Source organism: Lotus japonicus, chromosome 2 (genome assembly GCF_012489685.1).
Source record: "Lotus japonicus ecotype B-129 chromosome 2, LjGifu_v1.2".
Classification (NCBI taxonomy): domain Eukaryota; kingdom Viridiplantae; phylum Streptophyta; class Magnoliopsida; order Fabales; family Fabaceae; genus Lotus; species Lotus japonicus.
The window spans coordinates 61,009,557-61,031,155 of record NC_080042.1 but is presented as its reverse complement, the minus strand read 5'-3'; the positions used below and the strand labels follow the sequence as shown (position 1 = coordinate 61,031,155).

The 21,599-nt window shown below is 45.0% G+C and overlaps 1 protein-coding gene across 1 annotated transcript; it reads left to right on the top strand.

Annotated features, from left to right (window-relative positions):
- Positions 1–2: 2 nt before the first annotated feature.
- LOC130738660 (probable cyclic nucleotide-gated ion channel 20, chloroplastic) lies at positions 3–21,385 on the top strand. The gene is made up of 13 exons (XM_057590752.1): positions 3–155; positions 1,517–2,035; positions 2,215–2,406; positions 2,529–2,627; positions 3,157–3,294; positions 3,396–3,644; positions 4,076–4,339; positions 5,063–5,208; positions 19,879–19,956; positions 20,048–20,177; positions 20,366–20,612; positions 20,705–20,867; positions 21,066–21,385. Exons 2-13 carry the CDS (start codon positions 1,532–1,534, stop codon positions 21,160–21,162), a joined length of 2,307 nt encoding a protein of 768 aa, XP_057446735.1. The 5' UTR covers positions 3–155; positions 1,517–1,531; the 3' UTR covers positions 21,163–21,385.
- The last annotated feature ends 214 nt before the right edge of the window (positions 21,386–21,599 follow it).

The window sequence follows — 21,599 nt, the reverse complement described above, 5'->3', positions numbered from 1 at the left end:
ATGTTTTCACCTTTAAAACTCTCTCTCACACACACTAAACACTGTTGATATTTACACATAATCCTCTCTATTTTTTCCATGCATTCTTGAACTTGAATGGGAGCAAAATAGAGTTGGTGGGGGTTTCACTGGGAATTCAATTCCTTTTCAACCAGGTCCTACTCTCTTCTCTGGCTTTATCATCTCTGTTGTTGGCTTTTCTTAGCTATATATTTACTTCTTGTTCATGCATGCGTACAGAAGATAGCTCAATAATTAGTGATACAGTAAGGAAGACTCTGAGTGAAATCATTAAAAATGATCTAGAATTAAGTGGCATGCATGGAATCTCTGAAGTATTGGTTTTGGACATACTAGAGCGAGTTCGTTTAATTCTTTAACTGGCTCTACTTAACTAGTGGAAAATGACTTCAGTTATTACATGTTGTCTTTGTACACTGCAACTCATCATAATGGTTCATCTTGTTGCAATAATATAGTATGTGGTGGATGATGACATTCAAGTACCCTTCATTCTTTTAATTCAATTTCCTTCTCTATCAGATATTATTGTGCATTCCCCATAACTCAGCAAACTTTCTTTCTATATAACGATGACAAATTTATAGTATTATTAAGACATTCCTTATTTGATTGAGTCAGCCTTTGATATTGTCGTTGAAATCATGGCTCTTCTTCCTTTATTAATCATTGATTGGGAACAAATTCCATTTAGTGAATTGTCTCCCTGGCTGGAAAGACCAATTTGCATATATATAAAGAGAAAGGCAATGTGCCAATTTGCTTTCTTGTTCCTTGTTCTTCTTTCTACTTCTAGGCATTATTCTGTGAGGCTTCAAGGTGTTCTGCCTCGATTGCACGAGTTAGATCACAAGCTGTGTAAATCCTTTCGGGGCAAAACTGGCTTTTAGGATTTGCACCGGAGTTCCCCAGCAATTTTGCTTCAGGGGTAGTGGTTCTTGCCAAGGCACCACTTTCCTACTCTTCTATATTTCCAACAGTATATATGTGCTAACTTTGAACACAAACACCTATGCATGTGGAGGGAGCAATGGCATGAAGAACAAGAGCATATAGATGTGTCTCCCATAGATACTACAGATGTTGGATGGTACATGCATTTCAATGATTTCTCTATTAGTTCAGGTCACTTGATTTTGAACTGGTTTCTTCCAAGCTTCAGAGGATTTTCAATTAGGGGATTTACTACTTCTCTCTTAGTACAAATTTCATTTCTTAATTTTTTTATGTTGTGAGAATAAATTTCCAATATAGAGACAAATATATCACTCTGCTGACTTCAGCTAGCCACATAAGCTAGGATCTTCCTTATAATGCATTAAGTTCCATATGGCTTTGAAAATAAAGCATAGTCTTTGGCTTGAATTGTATTTTCATAATTTAGATGTCCCCATTCTAAGTTTTAAATTGAATTGAATTGTTTGATTATTAAATTGCTGATATGGTACAGAAACTCATTTGTTTGATGTTTTGTTAATTTTGTGAAAAATTACAGAATCATCAAGAAACTATGGATAATTTTGAAAAAGATGGGGTTCCTGTGCTGTCAGAAACACATGTACAAGTATCTGATAAACTCATCGATTATAATTTCCGGAGGCCTGTATCAAGGACAAAGAATGTAGCAATTTCTATTCCCATGATATCCATGGAGTCACATCAGAATGAAAGTAGTCTTAAGGAACACACTAGCCCATTATGTAGTGAGAGGAAAAATCCCTTGATGCAGATGAGTAATCCGCTATATGGTACTCATGGAACTAGAAATCTTTTGCAGCAGACAATGGTTGTGAAAGAAAACAAAGTATCAGAGAGAAAGACAGAAAAAAATTATACTTTCCACGGCACAGGTGAGCGGCACTGGAATAGTAACAGCCCTGATAAGAAAAATGAACACTTGTGGAAGTCAGGGGAACTGGGAATGTGTGATGATCCTTATTGCACTACTTGTCCCACTGACTTCAAGGCTTCTAGGCGAAGAAACTCAAAAGTTTCCACTGTATTTGATCCCAAGGTTTCTTCTTCCTAAAATATACTATGGTTTCATCTTAATGTTAGACATTTATCTTAGAATTTGATGTATCATTATACTTGAATTTCTTGTGAGCTTTTTCAATTCATCTTGTAGATATTTATCCTCTGTCACTTTCACATAACCAAGCATACTTTTCTTCATGATTTGAATGTTAACAGTTCCGCAGTTCTCTTTATGGTGAAGCCAAGGGTTTTGGGAAAAAACTTACGTCTTTTTTCTCGTCATGTATTCCCGGAGTAATGAACCCTCACACTAAAGTGGTACAAAAATGGAACAAATTTTTCGCCATCTTTTGCCTGGTGGCAATTTTTGTGGATCCATTGTTCTTTTTCTTAATCTATGTGCAGCAGGTATTATTCTTTTCCTTTTATTTAACTGCAAAATCTTAAGATTTTCAGATGCCAAAATTCCACTGCTAATTAATTTTCTTGTATTTTTACTTTCCTTTTTTTTTTCTATTCACTGTATGCAGGACTATAAATGTATTCTTATCAACTGGAAAATTGCAGAAACACTAATTTTACTCAGAACCATAAATGATTTTGTATACTTCTTGAAAATTCTTCTCCAGGTAATTGATTTCTCACATTCTACCGCTTTAGAATGTCACCCTGCCCTTAAGTTTGGTTAGTGTGAACTACCATATATAAATTAAATTGGAAGAATAAATAAATATGAAATGATTACTTTAGCAGATGATAGGTTAAAAGTAACCTTATTGATAGTCTATTGCAGCATATCATGTACTTTTGTATGCCTTACTTTGTTTTACCGTAAGTTGAGATCAAAAGGAAAAGTAAAGAAATGGATAAGTTCATGTGTCCTGAATCTTGAATATATTTACCTAATTGCATGTACTATTTCTTTTTACCATTTTTATATGTTCATTTCATGGTTTGTTGAACTTATATTTTGGGTTAACCTAGGCCTATCCTACTTAAACCTGTTCTTAATAGATTATTATACCAGTGGATTTCTTAAGGTTTATATTTTGCTTCAGGTCTAAAGAATTGACACGATCAAAATTTAAGGCCAAATGAAATATGATCAAAAACATATTCAAACCCACACACTTAACTCTACCAAGTTTCCTTTTGCAGTTTAGGTTGGCCTATATTTCTCCTGAGTCAAGGGTGGTTGGTGCTGGAGATTTAGTTGATGATCCTAAGAAAATTGTTGTCCATTACTTGAAGGGTTATTTTATTCTTGACTTGTTTGTTGTCTTGCCTCTTCCTCAGGTAAATTTCTTCTCATTCCTCGTGAAATCTTTTTCTAACTATGGGTTTGTTAAGTACTTATCAAACTCCTTGCCATGATATCAATAGCGAAATATGTGCAGATAATGATACTATCCATCTTACCAAGGAACTTGGGGTCATCGGGAGCAAATTATGCTAAGAATCTTTTGCGTGCAGTGATACTTGTGCAGTATATTCCCAGGCTATTTAGGGTTCTGCCTCTGCTAAATGGCCAGTCTCCAACAGGATTCCTATTTGAGTCATCATGGGCAAATTTCATTATAAATCTTCTCATGTATATGCTTGCTAGCCATGTTGTTGGCTCTTGCTGGTACCTCTTAGGTCTACAAGTGAGTAAAAGATAACATTTGAAGTTTTTTTTTTGTTTTTCTTAAGAATGCAAATGTGATATATTTTATTCCATGTAATGATTCTGAAACATATTTATCAAAAACAAACAAGAAGTAGAATCAAACCACAATAAATTTCTTCCTCAAAAAGCCAGAATCAATTTTGGAGCAAAGTTTTTGTGAGTAACTTGTGGGTTTCATAATTGATTAACTATGAGGAAATAGGAGCTGAAAATGAAGTGCATTCTCAGTATGATAGTAATAAGTGCTTAGAAATTCAATCCTGGTAACTAATCTATTAATTTGATTCTATCTTAATTATTATGTTTCCTAAGATTCTTTAAAGATGAGTACTTCAATCAGAATTGAATTTTCAATTCAGTAAATAAAAGGTTAACAGTTTCTCCTTTTTTCTATCTTCTTTCTTCCAGAGGGTTAATCAATGTTTACGAGATGCCTGCAGTAAGTCTAATATTAGTGGATGCATTAAAGTCATTGATTGTGGTAAAGGTCATATTGGATATAGCCAGTCTGGCCCAACACCAGTTGTGTGGAACAACAATGCAGATGCCATTGCTTGTTTGAAGCCCTCTCCTAGTGGATTTGATTATGGGATCTACGTCAATGCAGTACCACTTACTATAGAAACTAATTTGGTGAAAAAATATGTGTACTCTCTTTTTTGGGGATTCCAGGTATGCATTTCATTCTTTTCTTTTCTTGTTCATTTAGTTGTAACTATGTACATTTAGTCCTGCATTAGTTAGGGACTATGGATTCAAGTAATGATCATGCAAGCCTTTTTCTTGAAGGTAAAGCACACAAAGTGTGTTGGAAATGTAGGGAATAACTTCAACCACATCTATATTAGGATTTCGAACACAAATAAAATCATTATAAATTACGTACCTCTTGAAGACACAATGAGAATTGTCGTAGCTTCAAGAATGTACCTGCATTGAGATGTCATGCACAAGCGTGCATTCTCAGACCAGGATTTTCCTCTCCTTCTCTCTATCAATATCGGGGCTCTGGATATGAAGACTATGCAACCAGTGTTCAAGAGATGAGAGGGGATCCTGACCATATATACACAGTGATTCCATCCATCATGGGCCCTAGGTTACTTACTTGGCCCTACACCATAATCTTGCACACTTACCAATTGAGCTTAAGCCTAATAAATATAAACATATAAACAGTGATTCCCTAGCCCATAATGGATCAAATAATTACAGGAAATATAGCTTAATTTGGAATAATAGGGAAGACAACGATTGAAATTTTAAATATTTCTATAAATGTTCTTTTATCATATTTAGTCTTAACTTGAACTTACACAACCATATGCTCTTCTGTAACAACACATGAATGGTTTGGTATCTCTAATTAATCATTTTGCGCTATCTTTGACACAGCAAATCAGTACCCTAGCTGGTAGCCTAACCCCAAGCTATTTTGTTTGGGAAGTCCTTTTTGCAATGGGCATCATAGGGCTAGGACTCTTGCTTTTTGCACTTCTTATCGGGAACATACAGAATTTTCTTCAAGGTCTTGGACAGAGGTAGGATTTAGTGCTCCCTCATACTGTGCACCTTAATTCTTTGATGACAATTTTGCTCTTATTTATCTATTTCCCTTTTAAATCAAATTCTGTTTAGAGTTCCTCTCAAGGTATAAATTTGAAAACAATGCATAAAAATGAGTTATGGGCATCCTATGATTGTAATTGTATCAAACTACAAGATATAATTCCATGTTCTCATTAGCATGCCTCTTATGTGATTCACATTGTCATTATTTTGGACTGAGATATTTATGTTTGACTAGGAAGCAGTTCTCTCTTAGTATTATATCATTCTAGTTCTGCTCTGTGTTGTGAATTTTTTGTCCTTGTCTATCTATTTAATTTAGGCTTAAATAAGTTTTTGGTCCCTAACCTTTACTAAATGCTTGGTTTTCGTCCCTCGCCGGAGCAAAGGTGGGTTTTAGTCCCTAACCTTTGCCAAAATGTTTGGTTTTCATCCCTCCGGAGCTCTGGGTCAACGCCGGAGCTCCGGTGACCCATGTGGCATTGCCACATGGGATTAATGAGGCCAGCTGTTATTATTATTAATTTTTTTTAAGAAAAATAGAAAATTAACTCAGTAATTAAAAACTCTTAACTCACTGATTAAAAACCCCAATTAACCTAAACTAATCCCTCACCACAATGCACTAATTAACCTCTTTTTTAATTAATTAAAACCCACACCCAGATTTCTTCTTCATCATCATCAACACCATCATCCTTCCTCATCTTCTTCTCCTTTACCTCATCCCAAGCGCAGAAATTGCTTACAGACACTCCATCCCAACCCCAACCCCAACCCCAACACCACCTTCACCCCATCTTCACCACTGATTCTTCCTCAAAATCGCAACTTTTAACAACCCATTCCCCCAAATCAACCTTTTATTCAAACACTTACCACCATGGCCGGAGCCACTATGAAGCCATCGATGGTTATACAAAGGGTGCGACTGAAGGGATAGGGAGGAGGAGATAACGAGAGTAGAGGGAGGCAGTCATTGAAACCCAAATCCAATTCAGATCCCTCAAACCCCAACCCAGATATGAAACACAACGGTGGATGGCCTCCATGAAGATGATGGTGGCGGCGCGATTTCAGAGCAGAAACGTGGCGGCGGTGCGCGCTTGACGAACCCTCACCGCACCAAGCCACCACGACCCCTGGATCTGGGTTTTCACATGCATCTCAGATCCATATTTCCACCGGCATCTGAGATCAATCCTTCATTATGGAATCCTACCAGTCCAAATTAGGCAACACATGATCTTCCAATTGTTCTTCTATATTATGTTGTTGTTCGTCTGGTTCTGGCAATTTGGTGCAGTGGTTTTCTTCTCAGGGCTGGGAATGTGACAAAGATCGAGTACTGATTTGGGCTGTAGCACAGGGTTTGATTGTTGATGATGGTGTGTTGGGATTGGGAGGGGTGGTGTGGAGGATCACGTTTTTGGGTGAGTGAAAATACTATTTTAAATTGCTTTTTGAAAGATGAAAAGAATTGTTGAGATTAAACATAATTTGGAGATTGTGAAAGATCTGGAAACTTTGAGTGGATGCAGGCTGTTGAAGAAGGGAAAATATTAGTTTATTGCAATTGAAGAGTTTAATTAGAGCACCCCAATTGGACTGGGCGAGCCCCTAGAGGGGCAACGCCCAGCATGTATCCCGCCCTGAGGCGGGGCCCTGGCCTTCAGATGGGCCTTGATCTCGGAGGCCCAATTGGCCCAATAGGTAGTACCCAAGCTCTATAAATAGGAGGTAGTTATCAATTGTAAGGGACTTTTTGGCTCATTTGATGAAGTAACACATAAAATTCAGCATTCTCTCTCTTACTCTCTCTCTCTAGCACAATCTCTCTACCCTTAGGTACTATACCTTTCCTCAATGGTCATTCCCAGAACATTTGGCGCCGTCTGTGGGGACTGTAAACTTTCTACTCCCATTCACGTGGATTGATTGTGCATGAAGTTACCTCTGATTGTGATTAGGCAACTCTCTGGTTTTCCGATTTTGATTCTGTGACTAGTGTTGGTTTTCCGATCGAGTTTGCATCGTTTCTGGTTTAGATGGAGACTCGACGCAGGAGGCAACATCATTCACCAATGCGACAGCGGATTTCGCCGCCTCGGCGGCCTCATCGTGTGGACCTGGATTCTCCGGTGCGAACGGCAGGAGTACAGTCGCCCTCTCCATCACCACCACCTCCTCCATCGCCTTCACAGGTGGGATCTCGGGAGCACTCACCAGGGAATTCACCTGCTCCGGAACAACAACCGGCGGTGACGCAGGAGCAATGGCGCCATTTGATGCGCAGCATTGGCAACATCCAGCAGCGGAATGAGCATCTACAGGCTCAGTTAGATTTCTACCGTCGCGAGCAGCGAGATGATGGAAGCAGAGAAGCAGATTCCGTGGCTGAGTTCCGTCCGTTCTCGGAAGATGTCGAGAGTGTGGCGATTCCGGATAACATGAAAACGTTAGTTCTGGATTCTTACAGCGGAGATTCCGATCCGAAAGATCATCTACTGTACTTTAATACGAAAATGGTGATAATTGCGGCGTCAGATGCGGTGAAGTGCAGGATGTTTCCATCGACGTTCAAATCGACGGCAATGGCGTGGTTCACAACTTTGCCGCGTGGATCGATTTCAAATTTCAGAGACTTCTCATCCAAGTTTCTAGTGCAATTCTCGGCAAATAAGAATCAGCCGGTGACGATCAATGACCTATACAATATTCGTCAGCAGGAAGGGGAGTCACTGAAAGAGTACATGGCAAGGTATAGCGCGGCGTCGGTAAAGGTAGAGGACGAGGAGCCTCGAGCTTGTGCTTTAGCATTTAAAAACGGTTTGCTGCCGGGAGGGTTGAACAGCAAATTGACACGTAAGCCGGCGCGCTCGATGGGAGAGATGCGTGCTCGTGCCAGCACTTATATTCTCGACGAGGAGGACGACGCTTTCAAAAGAAAGCGCGCGAAGTTGGAAAAGGGCGACACGTCGCCCAAGCGCGTGAAAAAAGATAGGAGCGGCGAAGATAAGGGGGATGGCAAACAGCAGAGGCCAGGTAAGGGGAAGTCGGTATTCAAACCGACCAAGGAACAGTTGTATCCACGGCGCGATGATTATGAACAACGTCGGCCTTGGCAATCTAAGTCTCATCGCCAGCGGGAGGAAACTGATATGGTGATGAACACAGATGCATCGGATATGCTCCGAGGGGCAAGCGACGCAAATCTAGTGGATGAGCCGGAGGCCCCAAAGTATCAGCCACGGGACGCCAATCCCAAGAAGTGGTGCGAGTTCCACCGGTCCGCCGGGCATAATACGGATGACTGTTGGACTTTGCAGCGGGAGATTGATAAGTTGATTCGGGCGGGATATCAAGGAAATCGTCAAGGCCAGTGGCGCAATGGTGGCGATCAAAACAAAGCGCACAAGCGGGAGGAGGAGCGAGCGGACACTAAGGGCAAGAAAAAGCAAGAATCAGCGGCTATCGCCACAAAAGGGGCTGATGACACGTTCGCTCAACACTCAGGACCGCCCGTCGGGACCATCAACACCATCGCCGGGGGATTTGGCGGCGGTGGCGACACTCATGCGGCGCGTAAGCGCCATGTTCGTGCCGTTAATTCCGTTCATGAGGTCGCTTTTGGATTCGTACACCCTGACATAACAATCTCGATGGCGGACTTTGAGGGGATAAAGCCTCATAAGGACGACCCGATTGTGGTGCAGTTAAGGATGAACAGTTTCAACGTTAGAAAGGTACTCCTGGATCAGGGTAGTTCGGCTGATATTATCTATGGTGATGCATTTGACAAGTTGGGACTAACTGACAATGATCTAACTCCATACACGGGAACCTTGGTAGGTTTCGCGGGGGAGCAAGTAATGGTGCGGGGATACATTGATCTAGACACAATATTTGGGGAAGACGAGTGTGCTAGGGTTTTGAAGGTAAGGTATCTGGTTCTCCAGGTGGTAGCATCCTACAATGTCATCATTGGGCGAAATACATTGAATCGCCTTTGTGCTGTAATTTCGACAGCCCACTTAGCGGTCAAGTATCCGCTAAGCAGTGGAAAGGTGGGAAAGCTGAAGGTGGACCAGAAGATGGCGAGGGAGTGTTACAATAATTGCCTTAACTTGTACGGCAAGAAGAGTGCGTTGGTTGGTCATAGATGTTATGAAATCCTAAGCGCCGCTGTCGGCATCGCCCCATCCCCCACCAGTTTCTTCTACCTTTACGACGTCGACCCCAAGTCCATCAAAAACAAAGGATGGATTTCCTTGAAGGCCCGAGCCGGCCGGAAGTGTTTGCATCCCCACAAAAGTAACGCGAAGTCCTCCTTCGCACGAAAGTACTTCCGTGTGGCGGTTCATCCCGCCTACCCAGAGGCATTCACCCTCAGAGACGGGACCGCCCTCTTTCCTCTTTACTGGACAGAGAAGCCCAACGGGATCAGGAGTCAGAGCTTGCCATACTGTGCGCTGAGCTGGAGTTAGTGAAAAAGGCGTTGGCGGAGCAAGAGAAAAAGTCTGCGGAGTCCTTGGCCTTGGCGAAATCTGACATGGAGGCGGTGATGCAGGCTACGTCCGAGGAGATCAAGAAAGCGACCGAAACTCATGCCGAGGCCCTCGCCACGAAAGATGCTGAGATTGCTTCCCAACTAGCAAAGATCAAAAGTCTAGAGGACGAGCTGGCGACGGAGAAGGCCAAAGCCATTGAGGCGAGGGAACAAGCCGCTGACATCGCCCTTGACAACCGCGAGCGCGGTTTCTACCTCGCCAAAGATCAGGCCCAACATTTGTACCCGAACTTTGACTTTAGCGCCATGGGAGTAATGAAAGAGATAACCGCCGCAGGACTGGTTGGTCCCGACGATCCTCCCCTGATTGACCAAAACCTCTGGACAGCGACTGAAGAAGAAGAGGAAGGAGAAGAACAGGAGAAAGAAAACAATGAATAATGTAATTTTTAACATTACCTTTATCTTTTACTGTCACCTTGTAGTGTACTTTTCCGCCATTCGTCTATGTTTAAGGAACCCTTCGCCATAGCTTTTTATATCGCCGTTGGATATTTTGTAAGTCATATTGGAACGCTTTCGCCGTACACTACTCGCCTTCCCTCCTATTCATTCGCCGACCTTATATCTTGCGCTATTTTTCACGCGTCATATGATTGAATTACGCCTAACGATTTCGTGCCTTAATTTTAACTAGGACTTGTTGCTTGGTATTCCACCACCAAGACTTTAGACGTTTTTCCCTAATAGGAAGAAACGGCCTCCATTCTCGAGGACTTCGCCCGGGGCTTTGCCCGCTCGGGGCTTACAATGCTTGGATCCCAATGGCCATTTGGGGGTCCCAAGACTTTTGCCTAGTTAACGGCGCTCGTCGTATTCTGGCGAGACTTACCCAGCACATCGTTTATGGGACCGGCGATCACGTCAGACTTTCCGGAGGGTGATTCCCAGGCGTCAAAGGCCATTTGTGGAATCGCCACAACCTTCAGGGTTCCAGCAAGCCCCTTTGGGGATCAAGCTTGTCCCACTTAGTGATCGCCGTAATTCTTTATGTCGATCGGCAATTCCGATCGTCAGGGAATCCCTGGAATTTTTTGGACACGAATTTCGTGAACTTTTGCCTAGTTAACGGCGCTCGTCGTATTCTGGCGAGACTTACCCAGCACATCGTTTACGGGACCGGCGATCACGTCAGACTTTCCGGAGGGTGATTCCCAGGCGTCAAAGGCCATTTGTGGAATCGCCACAACCTTCAGGGTTCCAGCAAGCCCCTTTGGGGATCAAGCTTGTCCCACTTAGTGATCGCCGTAATTCTTTATGTCGATCGGCAATTCCGATCGTCAGGGAATCCCTGGAATTTTTTGGACACGAATTTCGTGAATTTTCGTTTTATTTTATTGATTTGTCGTTGTAGTACATTGGAGAATTTGAGAACACTTCGGAAAATCTTAAAGATATCTGGCTCCGGCGATTCCGCCTTGTTCACTTTCTCGCCTGCGATCAACTATAAAAGTAGCGCAAGCTCAAACCATTGAACGATCGAGGTAACCGCCTCCCATCAAGCTCCTCTAAGTGATAGGCCCCATTACCAAGAACTTTAATAATGCGGTAGGGCCCTTCCCAGTTGGGAGTAAGCTTGTTCCCCGGGGCTCCCGATCGCCACTTGAGGACTAGGTCGCCAACCTGCATATCTCGGACGCGAACCCTGCTGTTGAACTTTGCCGCCACGCGCTGCTTCATTGCTGTTTCCCGAATGTGCGCCTCGTCGCGCGTTTCCGACAAAAGGTCTAGCTCCACCGCCATGTTGGCCTGATTTTCCTCTTCAAAACCTGGTCGAGTCCGCCATGTAAAGTTGTCAATCTCCACCGGCAACATTGCATCTACCCCGTAGGTCATTCTAAAGGGGGTTTCCCTTGTAGTAGATTGCTCGGTGGTGTTGTACGACCACAGCACCGCCGGAAGTTCATCCAACCAAGCTCCCTTAGCCTCCGCGAGTCGTCGTCTTAGTCCTCGTAGGATTACCCTGTTTGCAGATTCTACCTGCCCGTTCGTCTGCGGATGCTCAACAGAGGCGAACCTCATCTGTATGCCCATTTCCTTGCAGAACTCCCTTGTTTGACAACTTGAAAACTGGGTCCCATTGTCAGATACGATCGCCCTTGGGATCCCGAACCTGCAAACAATACGCTTCCAATAGAAATTGACTATCTTTGCAGAAGTAATCTTGGCCAAGGGTTCCGCCTCAATCCATTTAGTGAAGTAGTCCACCGCCACCAATATAAACTTCATTTGTGCCCTGGCGGTCGGGAAAGGTCCTACTAAGTCCACACCCCACATGGCGAAAGGCCACGGGGCGCTCATCGTTACCAACTCTTTTGGCGGTGCCTTAGACAAATCCGCGAACACTTGACACTCCTTGCACTGCTTCACGAAGTCCATACAATCTTTCCTGAGGGTGGGCCAGTAAAAACCCGCCCTCAACACTTTGCAAGTCAAAGACCTTCCCCCGATGTGGCTCGCGCACACTCCTTCATGTACTTCAGACATTATCGCTTCGTACTTCTCTGGCGGTACACATTTCAACAATGGCGTCGAGAAACCACGGCGATACAAGTGTCCGTCAATGAGAGTATAGTGACTCGCCTCCCGCTGCTGCTCCTTCGTGCATTGCTCCACTTCTGCCGAGTCCCCCGCCAAGATAGATATTATGGGATCCATCCATGTTCTCCCTCTGTTCACGCAGGCCATGAGCTCGCCTTCGATGCTTGGGTACGCCAGCGTTTCCTGAATCACACTTTGTTATTGCCGGGCTTCCGCGTGCTTGCCAGTTTGGCTAGCGCGTCCGCCCGCTGATTTTCTGCCCGAGGAACGTACTCCACCACGACCTCTTGAAAGAGTGTCATCAAATACCGTACCCGCTCAAGGTACTTGATTAGATTAGGATCTTTGACCTGGAAAGTTCCCTTCACTTGATTTTCCACCAATTGTGAGTCCGTTCTTATCAACAAACTCCTGATCTTTACTTCCCGCGCCAACTTCAATCCGGCGATGAGAGCTTCATATTCTGCTTGGTTGTTCGTTGCTTTGAACTCAAATTTCAGAGACTGCTCCAACACTAGTTCCCCTGGCCCTTCTAACGTTACTCCCGCGCCGCTGACAGATCTTTTCCTTTGAACTCAAATTTCAGTATGAATCGCCTTGCATTTTTCTGGGTTCAGAGATAAACCCAGAAAAATGCAAGGCGATTCAGCAGATGAAAAGCCCTTCCAATGTGAAAGAGGTCCGGAAATTTGAGTTCAAAGGAAAAGATCTGTCAGCGGCGCGGGAGTAACGTTAGAAGGGCCAGGGGAACTAGTGTTGGAGCAGTCTCTGAAATTTGAGTTCAAAGCAACGAACAACCAAGCAGAATATGAAGCTCTCATCGCCGGATTGAAGTTGGCGCGGGAAGTAAAGATCAGGAGTTTGTTGATAAGAACGGACTCACAATTGGTGGAAAATCAAGTGAAGGGAACTTTCCAGGTCAAAGATCCTAATCTGATCAAGTACCTTGAGCGGGTACGGTATTTGATGACACTCTTTCAAGAGGTCGTGGTGGAGTACGTTCCTCGGGCAGAAAATCAGCGGGCGGACGCGCTAGCCAAACTGGCAAGCACGCGGAAGCCCGGCAATAACAAAATTGTGATTCAGGAAACGCTGGCGTACCCAAGCATCGAAGGCGAGCTCATGGCCTGCGTGAACAGAGGGAGAACATGGATGGATCCCATAATATCTATCTTGGCGGGGGACTCGGCAGAAGTGGAGCAATGCACGAAGGAGCAGCAGCGGGAGGCGAGTCACTATACTCTCATTGACGGACACTTGTATCGCCGTGGTTTCTCGACGCCATTGTTGAAATGTGTACCGCCAGAGAAGTACGAAGCGATAATGTCTGAAGTACATGAAGGAGTGTGCGCGAGCCACATCGGGGGAAGGTCTTTGACTTGCAAAGTGTTGAGGGCGGGTTTTTACTGGCCCACCCTCAGGAAAGATTGTATGGACTTCGTGAAGCAGTGCAAGGAGTGTCAAGTGTTCGCGGATTTGTCTAAGGCACCGCCAAAAGAGTTGGTAACGATGAGCGCCCCGTGGCCTTTCGCCATGTGGGGTGTGGACTTAGTAGGAACTTTCCCGACCGCCAGGGCACAAATGAAGTTTATATTGGTGGCGGTGGACTACTTCACTAAATGGATTGAGGCGGAACCCTTGGCCAAGATTACTTCTGCAAAGATAGTCAATTTCTATTGGAAGCGTATTGTTTGCAGGTTCGGGATCCCAAGGGCTATCGTATCTGACAATGGGACCCAGTTTTCAAGTTGTCAAACAAGGGAGTTCTGCAAGGAAATGGGCATACAGATGAGGTTCGCCTCTGTTGAGCATCCGCAGACGAACGGGCAGGTAGAATCTGCAAACAGGGTAATCCTACGAGGACTAAGACGACGACTCGCGGAGGCTAAGGGAGCTTGGTTGGATGAACTTCCGGCGGTGCTGTGGTCGTACAACACCACCGAGCAATCTACTACAAGGGAAACCCCCTTTAGAATGACCTACGGGGTAGATGCAATGTTGCCGGTGGAGATTGACAACTTTACATGGCGGACTCGACCAGGTTTTGAAGAGGAAAATCAGGCCAACATGGCGGTGGAGCTAGACCTTTTGTCGGAAACGCGCGACGAGGCGCACATTCGGGAAACAGCAATGAAGCAGCGCGTGGCGGCAAAGTTCAACAGCAGGGTTCGCGTCCGAGATATGCAGGTTGGCGACCTGGTCCTCAAGTGGCGATCGGGAGCCCCGGGGAACAAGCTTACTCCCAACTGGGAAGGGCCCTACCGCATTATTAAAGTTCTTGGTAATGGGGCCTATCACTTAGAGGAGCTTGATGGGAGGCGGTTACCTCGATCGTTCAATGGTTTGAGTTTGCGCTACTTTTATAGTTGATCGCAGGCGAGAAAGTGAACAAGGCGGAATCGCCGGAGCCAGATATCTTTAAGATTTTCCGAAGTGTTCTCAAATTCTCCAATGTACTGCAACGACAAATCAATAAAATAAAACGAAAATTCACGAAATTCGTGTCCAAAAAATTCCAGGGATTCCCTGACGATCGGAATTGCCGATCGACATAAAGAATTACGGCGATCACTAAGTGGGACAAGCTTGATCCCCAAAGGGGCTTGCTGGAACCCTGAAGGTTGTGGCGATTCCACAAATGGCCTTTGACGCCTGGGAATCACCCTCCGGAAAGTCTGACGTGATCGCCGGTCCCGTAAACGATGTGCTGGGTAAGTCTCGCCAGAATACGACGAGCGCCGTTAACTAGGCAAAAGTTCACGAAATTCGTGTCCAAAAAATTCCAGGGATTCCCTGACGATCGGAATTGCCGATCGACATAAAGAATTACGGCGATCACTAAGTGGGACAAGCTTGATCCCCAAAGGGGCTTGCTGGAACCCTGAAGGTTGTGGCGATTCCACAAATGGCCTTTGACGCCTGGGAATCACCCTCCGGAAAGTCTGACGTGATCGCCGGTCCCATAAACGATGTGCTGGGTAAGTCTCGCCAGAATACGACGAGCGCCGTTAACTAGGCAAAAGTCTTGGGACCCCCAAATGGCCATTGGGATCCAAGCATTGTAAGCCCCGAGCGGGCAAAGCCCCGGGCGAAGTCCTCGAGAATGGAGGCCGTTTCTTCCTATTAGGGAAAAAACGTCTAAAGTCTTGGTGGTGGAATACCAAGCAACAAGTCCTAGTTAAAATTAAGGCACGAAATCGTTAGGCGTAATTCAATCATATGACGCGTGAAAAATAGCGCAAGATATAAGGTCGGCGAATGAATAGGAGGGAAGGCGAGTAGTGTACGGCGAAAGCGTTCCAATATGACTTACAAAATATCCAACGGCGATATAAAAAGCTATGGCGAAGGGTTCCTTAAACATAGACGAATGGCGGAAAAGTACACTACAAGGTGACAGTAAAAGATAAAGGTAATGTTAAAAATTACATTATTCATTGTTTTCTTTCTCCTGTTCTTCTCCTTCCTCTTCTTCTTCAGTCGCTGTCCAGAGGTTTTGGTCAATCAGGGGAGGATCGTCGGGACCAACCAGTCCTGCGGCGGTTATCTCTTTCATTACTCCCATGGCGCTAAAGTCAAAGTTCGGGTACAAATGTTGGGCCTGATCTTTGGCGAGGTAGAAACCGCGCTCGCGGTTGTCAAGGGCGATGTCAGCGGCTTGTTCCCTCGCCTCAATGGCTTTGGCCTTCTCCGTCGCCAGCTCGTCCTCTAGACTTTTGATCTTTGCTAGTTGGGAAGCAATCTCAGCATCTTTCGTGGCGAGGGCCTCGGCATGAGTTTCGGTCGCTTTCTTGATCTCCTCGGACGTAGCCTGCATCACCGCCTCCATGTCAGATTTCGCCAAGGCCAAGGACTCCGCAGACTTTTTCTCTTGCTCCGCCAACGCCTTTTTCACTAACTCCAGCTCAGCGCACAGTATGGCAAGCTCTGACTCCTTAGCAATCAGCGCCTCGCCTCGGGCGATCAAGTCCTTCTCAGCTTGCTCTTTTTCCTTCTTGCAAGCTTGAAGGCTTGCATCAAGCTCATCTGCTTCTTCCTTCATCAGCGCCAGCTGATCCTCCAGCTCGCCGATTTTAATCCCCGCCGTGCCAATCATCTTGTCGGCATAGACTTTGTCTTTTCCTGCCTGCGTCGCCAGTTTGTCGAAACGCTTTTCCCAAGCAGCGGCGGCTTCTTGATGCTTAGCACTTTCGGCCTTCAACCGCTCAGCTTCAACGTTGGCGGCATTGAACTTTTCAAACGTGTGAGCAAAGATGCACCCAGCGCGTAGGAGGCAAGCAAGAGTCTCCTCCTTGGTGTCATTCAGGCCCCGACTCAAAACTTCTTTTTCTATAACGTCACGGTTGAGACCAGCAAGAAAGAATTCTGAGGGTTCAATGGCGTTGGGGAGCATATTATAATAGCTTGAGGAACCGACCTCGGGAGCAGGGGCTTGTTCAATTCGAGCTGCTTCAGAGGTAGTGGCAGCGCCAGGACAGGATTTTTCCCCTTGATGAGGCGGGGAAGGCATGGAGCCTGCATCATGTGTTGAGGGCGGGCTAGGAGGCGCATCTTGGCGAGGGGGAGACTTTGGGGTTTCATTTTCTTTTTCCTTATCTCCAATAGGAGTGTCGGAAGACGCAGCAGCTTTTGTGGCGTTAACGCCGGCGGAGGCGGCTGTTGCGCCAATAGAGGACTCAGCGGCAACAGCAGCGGTCGCACCGGCGGAGGCAGGAGAAGAAGCTGGTACGGCGGTTGGCTCGGTAGCTGCGGCGACAGAGGCTTCAGCGACATTTTTGCCTTTAGGCGCAGCAGCAGTGGTGGGCTGAGCGCCAGGGTTGGATGTGCCGGCGTCGGAGGAGGCTTTGGTCAATCTTCTCCTCTTGGGAGCTTTGGTGCTCTCGGCTTGGTTCTCAGCACCGCCCCGTTTTTTCGCGTCGCCCTCAGTGTTGAATTTTGGGGAAAAGCGAGCCATTCTCCTCTCGCGGGCCTTCAGGAGCTCGGCGTTCGTGAAATTCATATCTTCTGTAACAATAAAAAAAAAACGATCAGTGATAACATAGGAGTCGAGAAAGGAAATGTCAATAATAAAAGTGAGCTATGGGCAACCTAAGTATTTGGGAGTTCTTGAGAGGTCAGCGCCCTCAAGGACTGTTGTGCAGTCAAGGATGGGAAGTGGGGCAAGGAGATTAAGAAAGGCTTTATCGTTGGCGGACAAGGAATCCTCTGAAGGATCGGTGATCCCGTTGGGCTTCTCTGTCCAGTAAAGAGGAAAGAGGGCGGTCCCGTCTCTGAGGGTGAATGCCTCTGGGTAGGCGGGATGAATCGCCACACGGAAGTACTTTCGTGCGAAGGAGGACTTCGCGTTACTTTTGTGGGGATGCAAACACTTCCGGCCGGCTCGGGCCTTCAAGGAAATCCATCCTTTGTTTTTGATGGACTTGGGGTCGACGTCGTAAAGGTAGAAGAAACTGGTGGGGGATGGGGCGATGCCGACAGCGGCGCTTAGGATTTCAAAACATCGAATGAAGGCCCAGGCGTTAGGGTGGAGTTGACAGGGAGCCGCGTTGATGTCGCGGAGGACGGTTTGGACAAAGGGCGAGAAAGGAAGCCTGATTCCAAGCTCGCTAAACATGTATTCGTACGCAAAGAAAAAATGGGATCTCTTTACGTCGCCGTCTGGCTTGTGAAGCCAGGGGCGATCCCCGGGACTGCAAACCCAGATCCTGAGTTTGGCGTTAAACTCATCGTCATTGGACAAGCCACCCAGGGAGTTCACGAATTGCACAATGGGATCGCTATCTTGGAAGATGGAAGGTTGATCTATAGCCTCGTGTTTGGGGGCTACTTGGACTGGAAGGGGCAGAGTGGCGTAGGTTTTTAGTCGGTGAGCTGGGATCTCCGGAACCTCTAAACGGAGGCCGCCGGCAGCGGTGGAGTCAGGGTCGCTTTCGGAGGAGGAAGAAGAGTGATTAGGGGAGGTAGGGTTTGAAGCCATTTTTAGAAGACAGTGAAGTGAAAGAAAGGAAAAGATCAGTATGTGTCCGATGTAAAGATAAGGACAGTGGGACTCACCGGAGTAGGATGTGAAGAGTAGGTAGCGGAAAGGGTGATAAGCGACGGCTCCGGAGCGGAAGTGGGCAGAAGGAGTTTGGTAAGCGATTAGGGAAGTGAAGAGGGGTCTCGGAAAGGGATGACAGTGGGGAAGAAGGGTTTTTATAGGAGAAGGGGAGAAGCTGGAAGGGTGACGCGTGTTGGACGCGTGTGGAAGGTTGGAAGTCATGATGGTTTTGGGGAGGTGGGTCGCGTGCAAAGGGGAGTTACTGCGCACGATGGGACGGTTATGAAAGGTGAAGTGACGGTTCCGGAGAAAGAGGGAAATTGATGTAACCAACACATCACGTGGGGCAGCCACGTGAGGCAGATAGAAATTTGAAAGGGTTTTAAAATAAGGGAAAGCGCGAAAAGCCTCGCCACTACAAGGATCAAACACCATCGCCTGACGATTGACAACAACAACGAAGTTCAGTCGCTCGCCGGGGTCACCGCCAGTCAATGATTGAATGATCGGCACATGACCCATGCCTGCCACCTTTCCCGCCGGCGAGCGATCATACACCTGCTCCAACTTATCACCAATACAAAGTAGTCGTTCTCGCCGCTTGCGGACTTGTGGACTTGCCAGCTTGGTTTGCTCGTCAAGTCGGTGGACTGGGTAACTGAAAATGCTAGTTTCCTTTTGCTCACGCCATGTTGGCGATATAGTTAACTTCTCTTTTCTCAAGCCATGTTGGCAGTGTAGATTCCGGTGTACAATAAGACATGTAACAGCATTTAAAAGACACCCTTAGCTCTCGTACCTCGAGCTCGGTGTCTTGTGGACTAGTGGACTGGGCGAGCCCCTAGAGGGGCAACGCCCAGCATGTATCCCGCCCTGAGGCGGGGCCCTGGCCTTCAGATGGGCCTTGATCTCGGAGGCCCAATTGGCCCAATAGGTAGTACCCAAGCTCTATAAATAGGAGGTAGTTATCAATTGTAAGGGACTTTTTGGCTCATTTGATGAAGTAACACATAAAATTCAGCATTCTCTCTCTTACTCTCTCTCTCTAGCACAATCTCTCTACCCTTAGGTACTATACCTTTCCTCAATGGTCATTCCCAGAACACCAATTAACGCAAACAACAGAAAATATGGTGAAGAGAATAATTTTCTTTTTTTTTTAAATAAAAAAACACCTGGCCTCATTAATCCCATGTGGCAATGCCACATGGGCCACCGGAGCTCCGGCGTTGACCCAGAGCTCCGGAGGGATGAAAACCAAACATTTTGGCAAAGGTTAGGGATTAAAACTCACCTTTGCTCCGGCGAGGGACGAAAACCAATCATTTAGTAAAGGTTAGGGACCAAAAACTTATTTAAGCTTTTAATTTATCTAATGCTGCAAGTTACTTTAGATTGAACTTTTAAAGTGTAAATTTTGATATGATAAGTCCTAATTCCTAACTCCCAAGTATGACGCACTTGATATATTTTCTTCCATCCCGCTTGCAGGAGGCTAGAAATGCTACTAAGAGCCCGCGATGTTGAGCAATGGATGAGGCATCGTCGCATTCCAGAAGATTTAAGAAGGTATGAAATGTTCTAATCTGATAATCAATCAATCTACATTGCCAAAAAAACATCCGTCAATTTACGTCATTGGTTGATAATTTTCATGCAGGAGAGTACGGCAGGCTGAACGGTATAGTTGGGTGGCAACAAGGGGAGCGAATGAAGAAACACTTCTTGAGAATTTGCCAGAAGATTTACAGATCGACATAAGGCGTCATCTCTTCAAATTTGTTAAGAAAGTATGCTTGAGAATATTGTTTGGCATAAATGCATATTTATAATTACAAAATTGATGTATGGTGAAGTTCAAAGCCACAGCCATTATGCCTCATATTAAAAACAAAATTCCATATCTATAGTTGTAAAATTTTCCTTTTCTACTTTGTAAAAAGTCGTATGCAATTCTAAGTATAAACAATGTGGACAGATTCGAATTTTCTCCCTAATGGATGAGCCTATCTTAGATGCCATTTGTGAGAGACTAAGACAGAAGACATACATCAATGGAAGTAGAATCTTGAGCCAGGGTGGTATAGTGGAGAAGATGGTCTTTATTGTGCGCGGAAAATTAGAGAGCATTGGAGAAGATGGAATTCGAGTTCCGTTATCTGAAGGGGATGCTTGTGGTGAAGAACTCCTCACATGGTATCTTGAACATTCTTCTGTAAGCACAGGTAAAGCAATAGTTGATAAAATGGTAACATGCCTTTTAAGTATCTTTAAGTATCAAATGAGAAATAGTTGATCAAAATGGTTTCTCTTGTAGATGGTAAAAAGGTAAGGCTTCCAGGACAAAGGTTGCTTAGTAGCAGAACAGTGAAGTGCCTAACAAATGTGGAGGCTTTTTCACTCCGAGCTACAGATCTTGAAGAAGTCACAACCCTTTTCATGAGAACCTTGCGGAGTCTACGTTTTCAAGGACCTCTAAGGTAACTCATTTCCTTGTTTTTTTTATCTGGATTCACGGTTCACTTCAGCATGATCTTGACCGTTTCATGACTTAGTAAAATGAATAGTTTTTTCCATTGTGTTTACAATTTGTCTACATAACTTGGATTACAATGGTTCATCAAAATTTATTTTCTCTGGGTCTGACTCTGACATATATAATCATTTGATCATGTGAGGTATGAATCCCCATATTGGAGATCCCTTGCAGCAACTCGAATTCAGGTTGCATGGAGATACAGGAAAAAACGTTTAAGTCTTGCTGATACCTCATAATCAATTCAAACATTGAAGTCAATTGTGGCAGGTTGGAGAGTCCAAGGGAAGGAGGAAGCCATGGCATTCCAACTTTGTAATTTTTTTGTACACTATATTAAAATAAGTATACATTTCCTTGCTGATATCTATCTCTTTAACATCGAGATTCGAGACTAAGTAGGAATTTTCAATAACTCAATAAAGGAAATTTAATCTTCATAAAAAATTGAAGATTTATGCATTTTGGTATGTCTTCTATCATAGAAGTGGGGTAAAAAGCGAGCCAGCTATCACGTAGCTAGTGAAGCTTGGCTTGAGAGCAAAGTAGAGACAAAATGAGTAATGATTTATACACACCTCACTTTCTCTTCCATTTCATTTCCACACATTTTTCTTTTTATCTCTCTCTATATTTCATGTCACATCACATATCATATCACTCATTACTCTCATTT